This window comes from Pungitius pungitius, chromosome 19, assembly GCF_949316345.1.
Source record: "Pungitius pungitius chromosome 19, fPunPun2.1, whole genome shotgun sequence".
Classification (NCBI taxonomy): Eukaryota; Metazoa; Chordata; class Actinopteri; order Perciformes; family Gasterosteidae; genus Pungitius; species Pungitius pungitius.
In genome coordinates, this window is record NC_084918.1 from 167,444 (window position 1) to 190,106 (window position 22,663).

Below are 22,663 nucleotides of genomic sequence, written 5' to 3' on the forward strand. Positions count from 1 at the left end.
GTGGAGGCCTCGCGGCACAGAAATGGGAGCAGTCAAAATCATGATTTTTGGCTCCTCGGGCTCCCGCGGGCCGAATTGCCCCATTAAACGTCCTTTCCGAATGGTCTGATCCCATTGGATCTGACTAAACCCACACAGTAATGATCAACAGCTAATTTGACCCCTGACCCCCTAACGTCCTTCCAAAGCAACTAGAAGCTGTGTGAGTCATACACTATGGCAGGTGGTCGTATTGCAGTGCAGAAACAGCAGAACAATTTTATAAATTTGTTCAAAAACAGAAATGATAACTTGGTGGGTTTTGTGCTCTCGATTCTCAATGCTCTCAGTGAGAAATGTTTATGTTTTTTAAGGGTTCAGCTCGATCTCTGCGATCTTTGAGCTTTAAGCTTCAGAGGATTGTTCAACTTTTGGACCAATTTGCATAGGATATTTCATCTTATGTTTTTATTGCTTCTCCCTGTGTGTGTCTTTGTGTTGATGTGAAAGCTTTGATGCACTTCTTATTTCCAAAGTGGAGTAAAAGATCTCAGCAGGGTGAACGCTTCTCTCTTTAGCCTCTCTTAACCTCCACTAATCCCAGAGGTGAGTCTTGGTTTCCCGCGGTTACGCTCTGACACACATACAGCCAATCATTAATCAGAGTCTGGTGGCATATTAAGAGTCTGGAGCAGCCAGGGGACTCACACACACACTGTGACCCAGAAACCAGTCGTCAGTACAAAGGCGCATCAGAAAGCAGGAGCCGCTCGGATGGAGCCTCAGTGATCAAATGATCTGATCAGCTTCCTAGAGAACATCTCCACGCTGCTACGTTCTTTGGCTCTTTGAATGTTCTCAAAACGGGATGTCGTCTAAGTTTTAATGTTTCACATTCAGTAATGAAAACATCTGGTTTGGTTTTATTACTGCACTTATAAAGTAAAAGTTTGTTAAAGTTTGAAGCAGAATCAGAACAGCGGATCTCTGCTTAGGTTTGTTTTTCAAACTGTGAACGGCTGAATGATTCATATTTAATCACACACACACACACACACACACACACACACACACACACACACACACACACACACACACACACACACACACACACAGATATTAGCTGCCTATGAATATTTACTGTAGTAATATGGGTTAAATAGCAGCTGCTGGGCCTGAGTCCCTATAGGCTTTACTGTGTGTGTGTGTGTGTGTGTGTGTGTGGCTGGCAGCACTTTTACTGATAATTATCATAATGATTATAATAAAAAGAAAAGCATTAAAATCTTAATGAAATATTTATTCCTTCTTCATTTATTTTCTTTTTAATTTCACCGTCGGCGAGAGAAGATGAAGATGAAGAAGAAGATGAAGATGAAGAACGATGAAGATGGAGGTTAATGTAAAGATGAAGATAAAGGTAGAGATGAAGAAGAAGGTAGAGGAAAAGATGATGATGAAGATAAAGATAATAACAGACATGATGGAGATGTTTCCTCTGGTCATCATCATGTCCCCATGAAGGACAGCCGTGTGTGTGTTTTACATTTTAGGGCTGCTGAACGACAGGAGGCATTTTAACGCAGATTATACCGATAACACACACACACACTCAAACACACACTAATCCCTGTCTCATTACTCCACTCTTTCTTGAAGTCATCACACACACACACTCACACACACACACACACACACTCACACACACACACACACACACACACACACACACACAGAAATCTTTAAAGAATAATCCTATGAATATGATCAGGGATTTGGACCACAACACTAATCAGAATGACATCTCTGGACAGGGATTAACAGACACAAACACACACACACTTTCACTCACGCAGACACACACACAGTGTGCTGCAATCCTTTGAAGACATGCTGACTTTTTATAATCTGATGTCGGAGAAATAATAATTTGTTTCATCTCGAGAGAAAAAGAGGAACAAATGCGGCGTGCTGCCTGCTGTCAGGGCGACGCTCCGTTACCGTGACAACGGTTACTTGAAGGTGAGCCCCCTAAACCGACCAGGCGTTGACATAACTTATAAAAGTCTTCTATGATCTTTATTCAAACCTTTCAGAAAGTGATTTGATATCAATTAGAACATTTCAAATCTTGAAATTAAAATGAAAATAGGTTCAGATTTCTTTTCCAAAAGGATTTGAAGCTGTGACGCTCAGATAGGAACATTTTTCCTTAATTTTCCTAAAATGAGGATTTGAGTTTCAAAAGGTATTTATATACTGAGCCCTGCAGAGACAGACACGTTCATGGGAAAAGAAAGACAATGAAATGTAAAATGTGGACATTAGTTCCTTTTTGTTGGTTTATTGTGTCACTAGTGTGTAAATATACAAACGTTTCTGAACAGGAAGATCAAAACTGTTTTTTAAACTCACCTGAATGTTGAATAATTAAGTGTTTATTAGAATACGTTACTTGTATTATAGGTATAAATGTGGATGTAAGAGCACTGAGTTTCTGTGCTTTATTCTACGAGGGGAACAGATTTGAATAAATCTCGGTGTCACCGTGTGACCTCGAGCATCTGAAGAATTAGAGAGTAAACAGTGAGAGCGTCCCGTGGGGAGTTCAGGGACCGCGGGAGACACCAGCCTCCCCGTGTGTGTGCTGCCAGGGACACGAATCCTCCTCCTCGGCTTCTATCTCATCTCACTTGTTAAACAAAAGGAGCCTTAATCCGGCCGCTTTAATCCCCGCTGGGTTTGCAGGCGCTGCGTCTGAAGGCGGCTCGTTAATCCCAGAGGCCACGAGCAGCGCCTCGGCCCGCCGGCGATCCTTCCGCTAACGCCGCTAATCCGACCCACAACGTGCACAAAGGACACGGAGAGGAAGTCCTGCTTTGTTAAGGAGAGGAACTTTGCTGCTTGTGCTGCTGCAGATCATTCAGATCAGATGTGGATTTGTGAGGAGATTAAAGAAGACAAAGATTTTATGCATTTTTTAAAATGACCGAAATACAAACATGAAGCATGAAAGCGAAAGTGGGAGATGAGAGAACCGAGGGATCCAAGGGGGTGGATGGAGATTAATGTGACATCATTTAAATTACCCATCAGATAATAATCAAAGGATTTCTCTTCACAATGAAGGAAGTAAAATATGTCCCCCGTGATATGTTGTCTATATATTATATATACATCTTTATTTAATCGGTAGACCATTATCATATTATTCACATGTATTTATATAAACAGTAATTAGTATAGAAGCAATGCTTTGGATCATTGCACCGTTTTATTTCCTATTATTATTATTATTTTGTTGTTTTTATTTCTCTGCAAACGAGTGTAAATTCTGGAAACAGAGATGAACATAAAAATATGTATTAATATGAATCACACGACAAATGGCTAATTCATTTGAAAATATGATTAGTTTTATTGTTAAATAATAAGAACAAGAAAAATCTAAATGTATTTATGTTTATAGATTTGTATACATATTTATACATATATAGTTATAGTACAAATCATTTAAGCATAGTATCGGATATAATTTATATATATGTATAAAGCGATATTAAATGACCACAACAGTGTAACAAAAGAAAACATCATCCTAACTTTCAAATGTATATATTAAAACAGCGTCAGAAATACACAAAGGCAAAGGGCAAAATTATAATAAAGAGATATAATCACTGGCAAAAAATGCCCCTATTGTTTCCTCTAATAATAATTTGGTTAACTTCGTCATGGTTACCAGCTTGACTTGACTATGACTGAGGTCATTGTGTCAATTACAATTAGGCTCATTTATGTTGTCTGGATGATGGACAGTAAATAGAATCATTGTTAAACACTTGTTAGACCTGTATAATAAATATCACTTTTATCATGTTCATCACATATCATTGTTATCTAAATGTTCTAAACTCGTTGAGCGAGAGGAGAGATGTAGGAAGTCTCAGAGGTTTGTGGAGAGATAATAAACGCACTGATATACACACACTTCAACACAACTACACTTACACACACAAGTCTACACTGCTACACAAACACTTCGTTGACTTCACTGTGTGTTTAATCTGTGAGCTTCATCAAAACCCTGACAAGACAAAACAAAGAGCTGACTGCACCTGAACACGCATTCACACTGTAAAACACACACACACACACACACACACACAGGGGAAAATGGTAAAGTCCTGATTCAGCGACAGTCCTGAACCAGGACACACCAGGTCATCAGGGAATGTGTGTGTGTGTGTGTGTGTGTGTGGCATAGTGCGTGTTACAGTGGGTTTGTGTTGCTGAGTTAACACTAGTGCACTAATTAAAGACACCTCTCTCCATCTGTGCCCAGTGTTAAGGTTCTGGAACATTTTAATGCAATGAAGCCCCACAGAACCACAAAGGGACACGAAACTACTTCAAATACATACAAAAAAACAACAAAGACTCCAAAGGATCCAAAGTTGATTAAAAAGAGCCTCAAAGTCGCAGTGTGCGATAAATGGACATATCGCACACTCATTTTACATCTAATTGCAGGTCAGCGGAGGCGGGGCTTAAGCGGCGTACACACAGATCCTTGGGTTTCTCTGAAGAGGCAGAAGCTCTGCTCTCGAGCCCGATGCTTCACCCGCTCCAAGTCCCTTGCACTTATTATTTATTTTGTTTTATTTATTTAGGGTATATTTTAATTGCAATAATATTGCATATCGCAATATATTTTGGTGCAATAATCGCACAACAAAAATGCGATATCCTGGCAGCCCTACTCAAAGCAACTGCAAAATGACTCAATGTCACTACAGACTTATGGTCACTGCAAAGAGACTCAAACCCACTACAGACTTCATTCACTACAAAGAGACTCAAACCCACTACAGACTTATGGTCACTGCAAAGAGACTCAAACCCACTACAGACTTCATTCACTACAAAGAGACTCAAACCCACTACAGACTTCATTCACTACAAAGAGACTCAAACCCACTACAGACTTATGGTCACTACAAAGAGACTCAAACCCACTTCAGACTTCATTCACTACAAAGAGACTGAAACCCACTACAGACTTATGGTCACTGCAAAGAGACTCAAACCCACTTCAGACTTCATTCACTACAAAGAGACTCAAACCCACTACAGACTTATGGTCACTGCAAAGAGACTCAAACCCACTACAGACTTCATTCACTACAAAGAGACTCAAACCCACTACAGACTTCATTCACTACAAAGAGACTCAAACCCACTACAGACTTATGGTCACTACAAAGAGACTCAAACCCACGACAGACTTCATTCACAACAAAGAGACTCAAACCCACTACAGACTTATGGTCACTGCAAAGAGACTCAAACCCACTACAGACTTATGGTCACTGCAAAGAGACTCAAACCCACGACAGACTTCATTCACTACAAAGAGACTCAAACCCACTACAGACTTATGGTCACTACAAAGAGACTCAAACCCACGACAGACTTCATTCACAACAAAGAGACTCAAACCCACTACAGACTTAATTCACTACAAAGAGACTCAAACCCACTACAGACTTCATTCACTACAAAGAGACTCAAACCCACTACAGACTTAATTCACTACAACAAGACTCAAACCCACGACAGACTTAATTCACTGCAAACAGACTCAAACCCACTACAGACTTATGGTCACTGCAAAGAGACTGAAACCCACTACAGACTTCATTCACTACAAAGAGACTCAAACCCACTACAGACGTCACTCACTACAAAGAGACTCAAACCCACTACAGACTTATGGTCACTGCAAAGAGACTCAAACCCACTACAGACTTATGGTCACTGCAAAGAGACTCAAACCCACTACAGACTTAATTCACAACAAAGAGACTCAAACCCACTACAGACTTCATTCACTACAAAGAGACTCAAACCCACTACAGACTTAATTCACTACAAAGAGACTCAAACCCACTACAGACTTAATTCACAACAAAGAGACTCAAACCCACTACAGACTTAATTCACAACAAAGAGACTCAAACCCACTACAGACTTATGGTCACTGCAAAGAGACTCAAACCCACTACAGACTTATGGTCACTGCAAAGAGACTCAAACCCACTACAGACTTAATTCACAACAAAGAGACTCAAACCCACTACAGACTTCATTCACTACAAAGAGACTCAAACCCACTACAGACTTAATTCACAACAAAGAGACTCAAACCCACTACAGACTTAATTCACAACAAAGAGACTCAAACCCACTACAGACTTCATTCACTACAAAGAGACTCAAACCCACTACAGACTTAATTCACAACAAAGAGACTCAAAGGCATTGCACAGTATTTGTTATTGTTTATGCTGTTTGCTTCAGTAAAGTCAAATCATTCGACATTATGAACCTCATCGATAATCCCAACCGTGTTTTAAATGTCCGTCATTGGTTCATAAAGACTGAGTGAAAGATGTTGATGTCAGGTGCCTGTACTGGTATTTAAAAATCAATTCAACTCCTAAATGATCTTTGAATACACACATACACATCACATTGATAAGGTTCCTCTTTAGGAACACGACAACCACCAGAACGTCTTCATATTGATATGGTTCTAACCCATAGCATATATTTTATTATACTTTTATTTTCATCTTATTGCTGCACTATGTTGTCATTATTGTTCTGTCTTCCGTCATGCACCAACCGCCAAGACAATTTCTATGTATGTCCAACATATGATGGCAATAAACGTTTCCTGATTCCTGATTCCTCCTTAGGAACAAAAGGACAAGCAGAACCTCTTCATATTGACAAGGTTCCATTTTAGGAATTTAAGTTGTTGATTAATTAAGGTAAAATCCACAGATTTGAATCCAAAGTATTCATATTCATATTTTTTGCTTTCTACAGAAACACAATGAGTTACTAAAGAAAAATAATCGAAAAAAAGATCTTCTCAAGCCAGTGCATGCACAGTCCAGATGTATTTATATTATTAATATATGTAATATATTACATGTTTATTGCATGATGTACAATATACATCCAGTGTTTCCCCTACCATTGTAACAGAAATTACAATTACAAATATAACGCAAATATGTGCGTGTGATCTCCCCCCCCCCCCTCCGGTCAGCAGCCCCCCCGGTTTGCCGGACTATTACTGCCCGTTCAGACAGGTTGGCTTTGGCTGACTATTACACCCCCCCCCCCCTGGAGATGTACACCTAGGGAAAACATCATATATTATACATCAATATTATTGTATGACTTATATTACATGATGTATATTATATGATAAATTGCATAATATATTGTCTAATAAATGATAATATATAAAAGGATAAGGATTATTTGGTAGATCAATAAATGATGATGAAGATGTATATCATATCATGTAATAATTAAATCATATAATATATATCTTATAATATATATATATATATATATATTATACTGTAAGTACTACTGCCCCCATCAGGTGACCAAAGGGACAACAGCTGACTGAATCCTCAACATCATCATCATCATCATCAGAACACGGAGAATCCGTCAGCAGAACCAGAGCAGTACTGCAGTACTGAAGAAATGCCAGTACAAAAACTCTCTCATCTCACATACTACTTATCATTGGTCAATTATTTATTACAATAAAACACATACAACGCTGTCATATACGAGTACTACATTCGGTAGTACACCTACTGTGCCTCTACTATCTGTTGTACAAAAACACACATCTACTGCGTCTCTACTGTCGTACAAAAAAACAACTGCGTCTCTACTAGCTGTTGTACAAAAACACACATCTAATGCGTCTCTACTGTTTGTTGTACAAAAACACACATCTAATACGTCTCTACTGTTTGTTGTACAAAAACACACATCTACTGCGTCTCTACTAGCTGTTGTACAAAAACACACATCTCCTGCGTCTTTACTAAACAACGATCCATGAAGCAGAACTCGAATGCAGTTCGATGAGAAACATCGTCTTTCACTCCATGCTGGGTTCTACTCTACAGGGTTCTACTAGGTTCCAGCTACTAGGTTCTACTATACTGGGTTCTACTATACATGGTTCTACTCAACTGGATTCTACTAGGGTCCAGCTATTACGTTCTACTATTCTGGGTTCTTCTGGGTTCTATTCTACTGGGTTCCACTAGGTTCCAGCTACTAGATTCTACTATACTGGTTTATTCTGGGTTCCACACTACTGGGTTCTACTATACAGGGTTCTACTCTACTGGGTTCTACTATACAGGGTTCTACTGGGATCTACTCTACTGGGTTCCACTCTCTATATTTGATGGATTTAACGGTTTCCTTTGCAGTATTTGTTTCTCAGTATTTCCTCATTTGCAGTATTTCTTTATTAGCAGTATTCCTCCTACAGTATTATTAGTAGTATAGTACTTGGAGTCTCAATAAAAGTTGGGTTTTGCTTTAGTTCGTTTTACCGGTCAGAAGAGAAGAAGAAGTGAAGAGGAAGAGGAGGAGATTTTCTGCTGGAAACTTAGATGCCGACATCCCCCCCCCCCCCCCCCGCCGACATCCCCCCCCCCCTCTCCCTCGGGTAGACCCGGACCCCCTTTGCCCCAGAACCCGGTCCCCCTTCGTTTCCGCTTACCTTTGAAGGTGTCCGCCCACGCGCCCGTTAGTCCCAGTGAAACCAGCGCGAGGGACGCGGAGATCAGGAAAGTTCTGGTCCGCTCCATTTTCACACCGAGCCCCTCCGGAGCGAGAGGGAAAAGTAGAGCCAACTCCCGACTTCTTCTTCCTCCTCTTCTTCTGCGGCTCTCACGCACTCACACAGAAGACAGAAGACAGGAGACAGGAGACAGGCAGGCAGGAGACAGACAGGCAGACAGACAGACGGGCGGGTTGGCCCTCTTCACTCTGTCCGGGTTCTCGCCTGTTTTTGTCCCTCCGTTTCTCTTCGGACCGGAGAGAGACTGACTCCGTTTACCGAGCAGCCGCTGACGTCACAGGGGGCGAGAGACGTTTGGGGGGCAAAGAAAGAGAGAGAGAGAGAGAGAGAGAGAGAGAGAGAGAGAGTTTTCCTCTGAATTTCTAATTAAAATATACAACCTATTAGTTATTACAATTTGTTGATAATCACTGATAATAAACTTTTATATTTCATTATGCAGTTGTGAATTTTTAATTTTAAGATCTATTCGTGTGATATTTTTATTTGCATATGAGCTTGTAACATTCATCTGACAGCATATTTAGTAAGACCTAAATCAACCCGTTATTGTATTAAAGTTTAGGTTTGTCACATTAAAGACTAAAAGAATTAAAGGTTCCTTTAATCAAATCAAATCAAAGCTTTAGACCGAGAAGGGTGGAGACAATGCTGCCACCTGCTGGTCTAATTGATCCATGTCAAACAGAACAAAACTCCTCACTGTTACGGTTACTTAGATTAATGCAACTGATGTTCCTCTCTATGTTGTTGTTCCTATCTTCCAAAGGCTTCTGGCTTGCAGGAGGCACTGCGTTGGACCCATGTGGCACCAAGTCATCTCTTACCTTCAGAAGTCTCTTTGTCAAACAATGAGCTCTGAGTCATTTCAGCTCCAGCCTTTGAAAAGAACTTGTGTGTTTGTTTATTTGTGTGCTTTGGTTGTATTTGTTTGTTTTGTGTGTGTTTGCTTGTTCATGTGATGTGTGTGCTTTATGTGCTGCTTCAGTGAAGAAAGGTTTTTTCATTTGTTACTCTGAGCTGTCACCTGCTGGACAATGTGAGATATGAAAGCCTGATGATGAAGATTACTTTTATTTAAGTTATTATAATTCATAATAATGATAGGAATAATACATTATCATTTTTTATATTGTAACAATGTTCCCCAATTCTGATACTCTTGGATCCTGTGATGCTCAACCGACCAAATATCGCAGGAATACTGCATATGAGTCCAGAATGATGTCACTATTATTATTATTATACAAAACCAAATATCTTTAAAATCGTCTAAAACTTCTGCTGCATCATTTTCACCCTCAAAGCATCTACATCTTTTACACACACCAAGTTCTAAGTCACATAACAAGCCCCGCCCCTACCTATAAGCTGCTAACACACCCTCCCCAGACCGATGTATGGATGTCAGGTGGTTAATAAGCTCCACCTACAGCCTGCTCTCAGGTGTTTAGAAGGCCCCACCCCCACGCCTCAGGTCATTACAGAAGGGGACCGGAGCTCTAACCCGCCCTCAGGTAATCGAACAGGGCGCTGAGCCCCCCACCCTCCAGCACCTCCTTCACAGGTTTTATCAGTGGGTTATGAACGATGTGAAGTCCTTTGTCCAGAGGATGGCAGGCCAGCTTCTCCAGGTGAGACAACAGGTGCAACTCCTGAGAAGCATATGTTACTGATTTAATCAATAACAACAACACCAGAGTGTCTGTGATGATTCAACCTTTTACCTGTGGGACGTCTTTAATGTCGTTAAAGTCCAGATTCAGGAGCTCCAGCCTGAGAGAGGTCAAACCAGGTGAGAGAGGATCAGTGAAGGGCCACCTCAGTGTTTTGGCAGGTGGAGGTGGTGTTACCGGGTGATGTGTCAGCTGGTTAGATGATGTCATCTGATAAAATGTTATCTGGATAGAGTTACCTGATCAGGTGGTGTTACCTGGTGAGACAGCACAGGGCCTTTGGCAGAGAGTGAAGGCTGTTTCCCTCCACAATGAGAATCTTGAGCTCCGCCAGATTCTGGATCTTCTCCGCCAGGTTCTCCAGACAGTTACATGCCAGATGGAGGAACACCTGCAGATACAGAGAAGGTGATCCATCTTACTCTCTGGCCCTCACCAGGGGAACTAGACCAGAGACCCGTGGAGGTTCTGACCAACTGTTAAAGGTGAAATGGACTCACCAGAGCTTTCATGTTGTATATGCACCCTGGCAGGAGGGCCATGTGGTTCTGGCTGAGGTTGAGCTTCCTAAGGCGGGTCAGCTTGGAGAGCGACTCAGGAAGGGAAGAGAGCTGGTTGTTGTTCAAGCTAAGAACCTGATAGACAGAAGTTCAGATGTGTGTCTTCAGTGTGTTGTCATGTGGAAATATTCTCAGTAGTACTCTCAGATGTATTCTCAGTAGTATTCTCGGTAGTACAATATAGTACTCTCAGTAGTTTTCAAACAGCGCTGCCAGGATCCTGATGAGAGGGAATATGAGACCATAACACCCATCCTACTCTCACTACACTGGCTCCCTGTCTCATCCCAGATGGACCACAAAGTCCTACTACTCACCCATCAATGCATCAATGGACATGCACCTCCCTGAGAACTCGTTACCCTCGATCCTCCACCAGCACCCTCAGATCCACAAGCAGCTCGCTCCTCCAGGTCCACAACACCAAGCTCCACGCCAAGTTCCATCCAAAGCTCCACCCAATGCTCCACACCAAGCTCCACCCAATGCTCCATCCCATGCTCCACCCAATGCTCCACCCAATGCTCCACACCAAGCTCCACCCAATGCTCCATCCAAAGCTCCACCCAATGCTCCACCCAATGCTCCACACCAAGCTCCATCCCATGCTCCACCCAATGCTCCACCCAAACTTCCATCCAAAGCTCCACCCATGGGGGACTGGACCACGTCCAGATATTGAACTTAAAGAACGTTGTATTTAGGCCTCTTTTTGTCAGCTGTTTAAAAACAATGATATTATATTATAGATCTGCGGAGCTCTGTGATTCTTGGCACTGAAATGGGCTTTAGAAATAAAATGCACTATTATTATTATTCTCTCAGTAGTATTTTCAGTAGTCCTTTCAGAAGTCCTTTCTGTAGTACTCTCAGTAGTATTCTCAATATTACTCTCAGTAGTATTCACCTCCAGTTGTGTACAGGCCCCCAGCTCTTCAGGAACTTCACTCAGTCGGTTTCTGTAGGCAAACAAAACTCTGAGTCTCCTCAGCTGACCAATCTCTGCTGGCAGGCTGCTGAGCTGCACACAAATAACAACAACAACAACAACAAAAACAACAACAACAACAACAATGATACACATCATCAACATGTCATCAAATATCACAATAAATAAAGAATGAATGTGTTTAGGGTTAAGAAGAGACGGAGGAGAGTAACTGGATCCTGGTGGATTAAAGTGGGATCTTTATTCATCCAAAGGAGGAGGAGGGTTAGGAGGAGGAGAAGGAGGAGGAGGAGGGCACTGCCTTGCTCAGGGTCTCACTGACAAAATGTAACCTGTAAAGCCAGCTGTATAAAGATGAGTTTGTCCTTGTCCGTGGAGTAACACTTTTAGTTAAATTAGTGTTGGACTACTTAAATTGAAATTGAAAGTAGCATAAAGTACAAGTATCTCAAATGTGAATTTAAGTACATTATTTTAGTAAATGTTATTCAGTGTTGATGAATAGTGCAGATGTTAATGGACCCAGAACAGAACCTTGAGGAACCTCTTTACCAACAAGTCTCTTTTCAGGTATTTGTTTTTTACTGGGATCTTTACTTCCTTCTTCATATCTTTATTTACTTTGTTATTCTAATGTCTAATAACCTCCTGACTGGGGCTGGTGGAGGCTGACCTGGTTCCCCCACAGGTTGAGAACCACCAGGTTAGAGAGCAGAGCCAGCTGAGGAGGGAGAACCTTCAGGCTGTTCAGAGACAGATTCAGCTTCTCCAACTCTGACAGCTCCCATAGCTCATCTGGGAGGTCCTGTAGGAGAAGAGGGACTCATTTTAGGTTTAGAACCACAGAGGGTTCTTCCCCTGGGGACAGCTGAGGAAACCCTTCTACTTTCATGTTCCTAAGGAAGATGTAGAACCCATCTAGAGTTTCTCGTGGCACACTCACAAGGCTGAAGCTAATCAGTCACTGATGACATCACAGTTTTAGTTTGTTTTACCTTTATTCCTCTGCGAGACAAACTCAGGACGTTGAACCCAAACTGTCTCAAGGTGAAGCAACGGATTCTGTCTGATGACGTCAGGCTGTTGTCCCTCACCTGGATCCTCCTCTTTTCCCCCTTCCCCTCCTGTTTACATATAGCTCCTCCCATTTACCCCGCCACCTCCTTGTCTACTTCCTCCTGAGCAGATCACTCCTCAAACTCCACACCAGATATTTTTCTGCTGCTCACACAAGTTGTTATAAATGCCCAGATGTTTCCAGGAACTCCCATCCAAGTGTGCAGAATCAAACAGTCTCCTTGGATCAGATAAGTTCCTGTAAGAGAACAAAGTACCTGATCAGGTTGAGAACCGAGTACCTGAGAAGATAACAGCGGGGAGAGACAGAGTACTTAAGCAGGTAGTATATGAGTACCTCAACAGGTAGTATAAAGAGTACCTGAACAGGTAGTATGAAGAGTACTTGAACAGGTAGCAGTTTTTTTCCATCAGCAGTTGGTCTTATTGACCCAAATACTCCATCACGGATTCCACATTGCTAGAGCCACCTCTCTCTCTCATTACAAGTCATTTAGCTGACACTTTCATCCAAAGTGACTTACATTGCATTATAACCCATGCAAATCATCTTGCATGGGGAGCAATTGGGGGTTGGATGTCTTGCTCAGGGAGACTTTGACATGGAGCGGCTGGGATCCAAACCGCCAACTTTGCAGCCCCCAGCGCACCTCGCTACTCCATGCACCACCATCGCATGCACCACCATCGCATGCACCACCATCGCATGGACCACCATCGCATGCGCCACCATCGCATGCACCACCATCGGCTCTCCTCTGACCTCATCCTGCTGGACGTCAAGTCAAATTCCTCTATGTGTAAAATATGTGGCACTAAATGGCTTCTGATTCTGATTCTTAACAGGCAGAGTTTCACTGAAGCTCAGGTAGGAACCAGGTGGTCATTCTCTTGCAGAAAAGAGCAACAGCTGCAACAGCTGTAACACCTGTCACGTTGAATAGATTTCATACCTCTGACGCTTACCTGTTGAATGTGGTTGTCCAGTAAGATGTGAAATAGAAGTCATGTGATCGCTGACTGATCAGGCCATTGATGAGGTGAGAATGTGACGGACTGACTGAGTTATACTTAGAGAGAACAACATCCAGCTCTGAATTTATAGACAGAGAATCTATTTGAGGAAAAGAGTGAAGGACAACGAGTTCTCACCGTAGACACACACACATACACTGATACACACAGCTGCTGCTGTCAGTCATCTGACACCAATGAGGTTCTGTGATCTACTGTGGATAAAGTACTAAAGTAAAAATACATCCCAGTATAAAGTACAGTACACAGCAAATTTCAGAGAGTTAAATTGACTCTCTGAGATTCAATTTTAACTCTAAACTGGTGTTTATATTGTCCCAATCTTGTCAGTGTTAAATCAACACTCAACGAAGTGTTAACAATTTAACTTGGAATAAGTGTCAAAAATAAATCAGCTTATTGTTAAATACAACGTCATTTAGCTAAAGTAACTCACATTGCATTTTTAACACATGGTGATTACATTTTAGCCCACGGAGCAGTGTGGCTCAGGGACCCTTTGACATGGAACATGGAGCAGCCAGGGCTCGATCCAACAACCTCATGGTTCCCATCACTCGCTCTGCAATCCATGCGCCACAGTACATGGAGATACGCCTGATCCCAAGAAGTGTGACACTGTACAGTTACATTTCAATCATATCAAAGAGTTATTTAAACTCTACTAAATGAATCGGATCTTGACACTGGATGATGACTCCAACTCTTTCGTAAAGTGTGATTTCAACTCTGCACTTCAACACTTTTGCCCAAAACTGGAAAATTAACACTATGAATTTCGCTGTGTATATAAATCTGAGATGTAGTGGAGGAGAAGTAAAAGGTACTCAAGTAAAGTACAAGTACCTTGTCATGAATGACGATGTACAATTACTTTGGCAGAAAAGTTTGGTGTTGGATTCGGATGTTTGTTTTTATGTTGTTATTTAAGATAATGAGAAGTACCACAGTACTACATCATAATATCACACTACAACAGTACCACAGTTCCACGGTATCACAATAACACACTACCTTAGTAGTGGAGTACCTCAGTACTACAGTATCACAGTACAATATTGTCACAGTAGATCTGTACTACAGTATCACAGTACCATGGTACAACGGTACCTCAGTACTACAGTATCACAGTACCATTGAACCACAGTACCTCAGTACTACAGTATCACAGTACTACTTCTCCAGTAGAGGTGAACATATCACCTCCTTCAGTCCGATAACCGAAAGTCGTTTGTTCAACTATTTGATGTCAGAGACAAAAAAGACTTCTCTATTTTGGAAAAATATATATTTTTAAATAAATAATACTAACACCTCATAAAGTATTGTATTGTCGTACGTTATGATCTCTTCTAATTTGTCATTTTTTTACATTTTTGTCTTTTTTTTTTTATAAACAACTTCAACCTGTGCCAGCTGTGCCAGCAGGTGGCGCTGCAGCACCGACTGAAAAATACTATTACTGTCTTAGTGAAAGCACTAAAACCACAATGTAAGAAATACTCTGTCAGAGTAAAAGTATTTAATCCACTCTGTTAAATTACTTTAATATTTAAACTACTAATGCCACACTATGAAAAAAAATACTTTAATACAGCCAAACTATTTTAAAATCTGTTAAGATACAAACCGAGGCACTAGTACTCCAGGGCAGAGTAAAGGTACTCAGATACTTTGTTAAGCTCCATCATACAGCTTCCTGAATAGACAGTGAAGAAAAAGTTGAAGATGGTTTTAATGATAATTTAGAGTCGTTAAATTGGAGGAAGCAGAAACTCTTCAGATCCATCTGAAGGGGGGGGCAGATGCACCAGACTCCATAAAGAGAAGAATGGCAATGAGGCAGCAGCAGGAGAAGGATCCTGTGACTCCTCAACATTCACAAGATGAATCTTATTTCATATTTCCTGTATGATTCTTTGTCGTCTGCATGTCATTTATTTCGATTCAGCTTAAAATCCACTTCTACCACAAAGTACCCGAGTAATGTACTCGGAGTGCACCAAAGTACACGTACGGATGATCAAAGTACATGAAGTACATTCCATATATGTGGACAGCTGAACCTGCTCTGAAGTCACTTTGGAGGTTTTGATCTTCTACTTTGATGCTTGTGGTAGTGCTATGCTAATGTATGTGTGCTAATGTATCTGTGGTCTGACCCAGCTGCTCCCCTGAGCCCCCCCGACTTTTAAAGCCCCAACCTCTGAACCCCCCTCCCACCTCTAATACCCCACCCCCTCTACCAGTGAAGTACGCATTATGCTGTAGTAGTGGTAGTGGTACTAGTAGTAGTATCTCTGAAGAACAGGGGTCATGTCGTTGGGACTGAAGGAGAAAGTGACGGATGTGTTTCTGTGTTTACAGTTAACAGGTACAGGTGAGCTTCCAGGTGTGTGCAACGCTCTCAGGTTACCTGTGTGTGTGTTGTTTTTGGCTCATTAACTCCAATAACACAACAAGCCGTGTGTCCCAACACTGTGTCCACGTCCAGCTACCAAATGAATGAACGTCATATGTCACATGACGGACTCCACGTCTGACCATCGGTCCTTCTTCCGTGGTTATAACAGCGTTTCATCTGTTCTTCTTCTGGGGTTCCATTCACAATGCCCCCCACCCCCCACCCCCGACCCATCAGCGACTCTCTGAGGTCACCTGGTCAGTGGTTGAGTGTGGCGGACTTTAAATTGTGTAAATATAAAGGGACACCATGACAACGTCTAAAATATGAGTTACAATTTAGGGGATTTTATTTTAGGCTCTTCCCTCATAAGGTGAGAGGTCATTTTAAATAATGTTTTACAGTTGTTTGTCCAAATTGCTTTGATGACTAGTTGGGCCTAGCAGTGTTTCATCTGATCTTCTTCAGTTTTAGAATGAGCTCAGCAGCAGATACACTCACCTCATTTAAGATTGACTTTCCTCTTTGATCCGGTTCATATTTAGTCCTGGTTCAGGGTTAGTTAGTTACAGCAGATTGTTAGCGGAAGCCGCCCCGTCTCCCCCTGCAGCCACGGGGGGGAATTCAACCTCCCTGTTTCTGGTGAACACATCGCACCAAGCCCGATGCTTCTGGCGAGATTTGTCTGTTCAGATGAGAGGGTCAAAGGTTAGAGGATATTGCTTGTGAACAGACATTTGCGATTTCTTACAAAATAAATATAAATTAATTCAATTAATTTTATTTTAACAGTGTTTCAACTGTTCTTCTGTCATTCTATCAGTACCTAATCTGTCCTGTGGTGTGTGTGTGTGTGTGTGTGTGTGTGTGTGTGTGTTTGTGACATTCCTGCTGTGGTTCAGTGACGAGGACAAAGACACAACATCCATCATGTGACTTCTCACTCCGTTAGCAGGTAAAACCTTCACAGCAGTTTAGAAACATCAGAAAATATTTTAGTGTGTGTGTGATCGCCCTCCTCACTCTAATCTGAAATGTGTCCATCTCTGTTTTCTGACTCAAAATTAAATCCTTTAATCTGTTTGTTTCTTCTTCTGCTGAAGAATTGAAACACTTAATGTGTTTTAACACAGAAGAAGAGGACAAGATGGTTTGAATAATTTCCTCAAACATGACGATTATTAGATGATTATTTTCTGATTCCCTTCATTATCAAAATCCAATACTAATAAAAGATAATGTAGTTATTGACTAAGATTGTATGTGGTGTCAGATGCAGGACGGACGCCTAGCCCCGCCCACTGGACTGTGATTGGCCAACCGTTTTCCATTGACAACCAGAGAAATCTGGTATTTTATATTTTTTTCTGTGATTTCATAAATTAAAACCTAGCAACTTTTTCTGTTCGGTTTACTTTAAAAAAATATAATAATACAATGAGATGAAACCATGATCATTATTATTTGGTAAAATACCTCAGTCAGGCCTCATCCACATGAGACCAGACCTGGTCCGGGTTGGTCAGTCAGACCTGGTCCAACAGTGAGACACCCTTAGTGAGTCAGCATCCCCCTCCTCACTGACTGTCTCTGGCTCTCAGGTCCGGACTCGTAGGTCTTGTTCTCATCTCTTCAAAGATAAACTTCATTCTTCTTCACTCAACCACAACCACTTCCTGTTCTGTCAAAACAGCAAAAGAAGAAACAGCTGCCACTCCCTGGTCACAGGAAACCTCACACTGTACCTGGTCCTGCTGCAAAACATTAACCCTGTTGATAACTGACCTAATTCAAAGCGTTCATTCACACTTTCAAACTAATTCTGGTCCAACTCACTGAACCTGGTCCTCTTCCGACTCATTGAATCTAGTCCTCTTCCGAACTTGGTCCTGGTCTGACTCAATGAACCCTATCCTGGTCTGATACACTAAACCCGTTTCGGATCCAACTCATTGAACCTGGTCCTGGTCCAATTTGCTGAACCAAGGGTTGGTCTAACACATGTAAACCCAGGTGTGTCTGATCCTCCTGTCAACAGTTTGTCCTCCTAATGACCCACGACTGTGAGAGTCTACCTGTCCAGGTGAGTCTGATGCTCGCTCTTTGTTGCCTGTCTTGCTCTCTGTTGCCTGTCTTGCTCTCTAATGCCTGTCTTGCTCTCTGTTTCCTGTCTTGCTCTCTGTTGCCTGTCTTGCTCTCTGTTGCCTGTCTTGCTCTCTGTTTCCTGTCTTGCTCTCTGTTGCCTGTCTTGCTCTCTGATGCCTGTCTTGCTCTCTGTTGCCTGTCTTGCTCTCTGTTGCCTGTCTTGCTCTCCTCCCTATGTCCTCGTTGCTAGTTTACGTTAGCCTTGCCGCGGCTCGTCTCTTGTCTCACAGCAGTTGGTTTTGAAGAGACATCAAAGACACCAGCAAGTTGCTGTTGGCGGGCAGCCATGACGTCCTTTATGCCTACGTGATGTTTGTACGAGTCCTGACAGTACGCTGAAGACTAGATGAAGACGAGATACAGGAGAGGGACGGACTGATGAGGAGACTAGATTAAATGGAAACAGGTATGACTGGTTGGATCCAAATGATCAATTAGGGGTTGTTCCTCAGTGACTATTATTGGATGGATGGTGATGACATCATTCGTGCTCCTGACAGGATGATCCGTAATTCCTTCATCTCCCCTGAAGAACTAACTGTGGTTCCTTCATGTTCCCTGAGCAGGAGCACTTTTCTGCACATTGGATTTATTTCTAAAGGTTTAGAAAGTGATATGTATTTAAATTCTCTTGTTTGTTAAATCTTTTTAAGGTGTTTTAAACTATGTTACAGATGTTCAGTAAAAGTTCCTCTGAAGAACCTGGAAGGTCTCAGATTGAATCTCGGCTAAACTTCTTATCGACGTCTGAGGCACAAAAATATATTGATTCCTCTGAGCTGCAGATTGAGATCAGAGTGGTGCTGTCTCTTTAAGAAGAGGACGTATGAGAAAAGACTGATAAGACTTGTCATGGCACGGACAGCACAAATACAGAGACACACTTTGTAGAATGTTCTGTGTATTTCTGATTTGTATTATCTCTTATCTTTGTTTCCAAAGTTGCTTCTTTGGCTTTGAAGCTCATATGATTTCCATTTAGTCCTCCAGCAGCAATGTTTATAGGGGTCCCTGATGCCCCCTACGCTTCTCCCTCCACTAAACAGTCTGTCAGTCTCTTTACTTGTCTGTCTCTCTGGCTGACTGTCTCTCTCTCTCTCTCATTCTCTCTCTCTCTGTCTGCCTCAATTAAATTAAATTCATTTTATTCTATACTGCCCAAAATTGCAAATTACAAATTTACCTCAGAGGGCTTTACAGTATGTACACATGCGACATTGTCTGTCTGTAAACCCTCAAATCGGCACAAGAAAAACTCCCCAAAACATGAAAACGATGGGGAATAAAGGGAAGAAACATCACATTACATCACATGTCATTTAGCTGATGCTTTTATCCAAAGCGACTTACAATAAGTGCATTTCAACCATAAGGAAACAAACTCAGAAGAACAAGAAAAGGCAGTTTCATCAAATAAGCCGATGTTCAACTTGTTATAGATAAGAACCATTATCCAGTTTACGGTCTACTGTGTGTTAGTGTTTTAGTCGAGGTTTAGTCTGAACAGGTGTGTCTTTAGTCTGAAGATGTGAAGGCTCTCTGTGGTCCTGATGTCATCACAGAGCTCCTTCCACCATTTAGGAGCAGGACAGCAAAGAGTGGAGATCTAGTCAAGGAGCAGCTTAATGCAGAGCGGAGCGTGCCGGTTGGTAAACCACAGCGAGGACGTCAGAGGAGGGATCCCTCTATCAGGTTGGACAGACTACAATGGATGTCATGTGTACAGAATGAACAACGTAAAAGATGTACAATACATTCAAGTCCTATAACAGAGATGATTCAAATTGCATAAGTAAGTATTGTAGTAAGCCACGTGTAAAACAGGACCACTGCAGGGACCACCACCATCAGAAAGAACTTATTGTAGGTCGCTTTGGATAAAAGCGTCAGCTAAATGACATGTAATGTAAATGTAAAAGAACCACCATCCACAGAAGCCTGTGGGAAGGGAAAGCACAAAGACTTTAGGACAGGGATATGTTGGTTTATGATGACGGTAATAGTAATGTGATTAATATTTAAAATAACTGTGGCATGGTGGTGAGCACTGTCGCCTCACAGCAAGAAGGACCTGGGTTCGTCTCCGTTCTGTGGCCTTTCTGTGTGGAGTCTGCACTTTCTCCCCGTATCCATGTCGGTTCTCTCTCACAGTCCAAAGACATATTCTGGGGATTAGGTTGATTGGTAACTCTAAATTGTCCGTGTGAATGGATGTTTTTCTCTTTCGAGTGGCTGACAACCAATCCACCTCTCGCCTGAAGTTGGCTGGGATTGACTCCTGCCCCCCTGCAATCCAGTGTGCAGGATAAGCGGTTTGAAGATGGATTTAAAATAATAATGGCGATAGCAGCAGCAGTTGTCAGCAGGGCCATGGCAGAAGGCATCAACAGGGTCCAGATAGAACCATGATCCGTGGAAACCTGTGAGACGAGAAATCACAAATACTGTGCGAAAGAAACAAAGATAGTGATGTGCGTCAATGTTGACAGTAATGGGAATAATAATGGTGTTAGAAGCGAAATGTGTCAGCGGGGCCAGAAAGGGATCAGCACCAAGTTCCAGACAGAACCACAATCTACAGAAACCTGCAAGGCAAGAAAACACAAAATCTCAGAAGAAGAAGCTGAATTAGTAATGTGCATTTAATGAGACATTAATTATTAGAGAAGGAGAAAGAGAGGAGAGAAAGGAGCTCTGTGTGTCCTATGAAGTCCTCCAGCAGTCTAGGCCTATAGCAGCTTTACTAAGGGCTGGCTCAGGCTAACCTGAGCTAACCTGAGCCAGCCCTAACTATAAGAGGAAGGTCTTAAGCTTTATCTTAAATGAGCTGACTGTGTCTGCCCCCGGACTGAAAGTGAAAGCTGGATCCACTAAAGAGGAACTTGATAACTGAAGGCTCTGGCTCCCATCCTACTTTTTAAGACTAGGAACATCAAGTAACCAGCATCTATGGAGCGCATCTCTAGTAGGGCAATGTGGTGTAAGCTCTTAAAGATAAGACGGTGCCTCACCAGCAAGTGGCTTCCTAGGTAAGGAGAAGAAGCTTAAATTCTCCCTCTCCACCTGTCTCACTCTCTGTCTGTCTCTCTTTCTTTTTGTCTTTGTCCGTCTATCGGACTGTCTCTCTCTCTCTGTCTGTCTGTGTCTCTTTTGTAACTCACAAGCACGTAGCATCAAATTGAAAACATCCATTAGTGCGGAGCCACATCAGAGCAAGTGGACGGATGGATGGATGGATGGAGGAATGGAGGGGGGCGGGTGACAGGGGGGGAGTAGGTGGGGGCTGCAGATGTTTCGTTGTTTGGAAAAGTATTTCGTGTCAGATGATTTATTTAACGAAGGAGAAGAAGAAGAAGAAGAGGAGGCCAGGAATGAAATGATTTGCGTGTGAAAAAGCAGCGATGTAGATCAGCAGAGAAGAAGAAAAAGCAGATGAGGAGATAAGAAGACAGGAAGATGTTGGAGGAAGGATAGAATTACACCGCTCAAGATAATCTGCTTTCACCTGGTCCGCAGGTGAGACACAGGTGAGACCAGCCAAGAGCTGCAAAACATTCAGCACGAATAACTGAACCCCTTCAGCACACAATCAGAAGAGACAGCATCCGGTTAACCACATGCCTAGAGACGAGTCCTGGTCCTGTCCAGGTTTACCTGCAACTGTCTCACCGGTATCTGTCTCACCTGTAGCTGTCTCACCTTAAGCTGTCCCACTCATAGCTGTCTCAGCTGTAGCTGTCTCACCTGTAGCTGTCTCACCCATAGCTGTCCCCTCCATGGCTGTATCACCTGTAGCCGTCTCACCTGTAGCTGTCTCATCTGTACTTGTCTTACCTGAAAACAATCATTATTGATGGATGTTAATGTAAACCAGTTCATCCTCTGAACATAATCACGTATTGATGGATGTTAATGTGAATTGTACTGAGTGACTAATGGAAGGTATTGAAAGAGGAGTCCGTGTGGGGGCTTTAAAGGTTCACAGTGAGGACAACACAGCCGTTCCTGTTCCGACGTGTTCTTGTCAAAACAACATTTATTACTCATACAGACTGAAGCCATCCAGGCGACAGCCCTATGAACCTGCGGGGGACTCAATCCAAGGCTTGTGGACCGTCTTCCCGTCTACGTTGATGC

The 22,663-nt window shown here is 42.2% G+C and overlaps 2 protein-coding genes across 4 annotated transcripts in view; both read right to left on the reverse strand.

Annotated features, from left to right (window-relative positions):
* Positions 1 to 8,922, reverse strand: part of LOC119198384 (receptor-type tyrosine-protein phosphatase mu) — an 86,735-nt gene extending 77,813 nt beyond the window's left edge. For all 3 annotated transcript variants that reach the window (XM_037455468.2, XM_037455466.2, XM_037455464.2), the window contains exon 1: positions 8,600 to 8,922. In XM_037455468.2, coding sequence (XP_037311365.2) covers positions 8,600 to 8,687 — 88 coding nt within the window. In that variant the 5' untranslated portion in view covers positions 8,688 to 8,922. The remainder of the gene's footprint in view (positions 1 to 8,599) is intronic.
* Positions 8,923 to 9,832: 910 nt separating this feature from the next.
* Positions 9,833 to 13,999, reverse strand: LOC119198732 (leucine-rich repeat-containing protein 30). Its single transcript, XM_037456191.2, has 8 exons — positions 13,909 to 13,999; positions 12,861 to 13,180; positions 12,539 to 12,670; positions 11,824 to 11,937; positions 10,857 to 10,991; positions 10,614 to 10,747; positions 10,408 to 10,456; positions 9,833 to 10,335 (listed from the first exon to the last, which is right to left on the reverse strand). The coding sequence occupies exons 2-8, from the start codon at positions 13,011 to 13,013 to the stop codon at positions 10,183 to 10,185; spliced, it is 870 nt and encodes a 289-aa protein (XP_037312088.2). The 5' UTR covers positions 13,014 to 13,180; positions 13,909 to 13,999; the 3' UTR covers positions 9,833 to 10,182.
* Between the last annotated feature and the right edge of the window lie 8,664 nt (positions 14,000 to 22,663).

What these genes read in the sequence shown, in the direction of transcription:
- LOC119198732 (XM_037456191.2), bottom strand. Translation starts at nt 13,013, where the DNA reads ATGGGAGGAGCTATATGTAAACAGGAGGGGAAGGGGGAAAAGAGGAGG. An exon ending in TCAACCTGTGGGGGAACCAG is followed by an intron (nt 11,938 to 12,538) that starts GTCAGCCTCCAC and finishes ATTTGTGTGCAG; the next exon opens with CTCAGCAGCCTGCCAGCAGA. An exon ending in GCCCTGTGCTGTCTCACCAG is followed by an intron (nt 10,457 to 10,613) that starts GTAACACCACCT and finishes GACCTCTCTCAG; the next exon opens with GCTGGAGCTCCTGAATCTGG.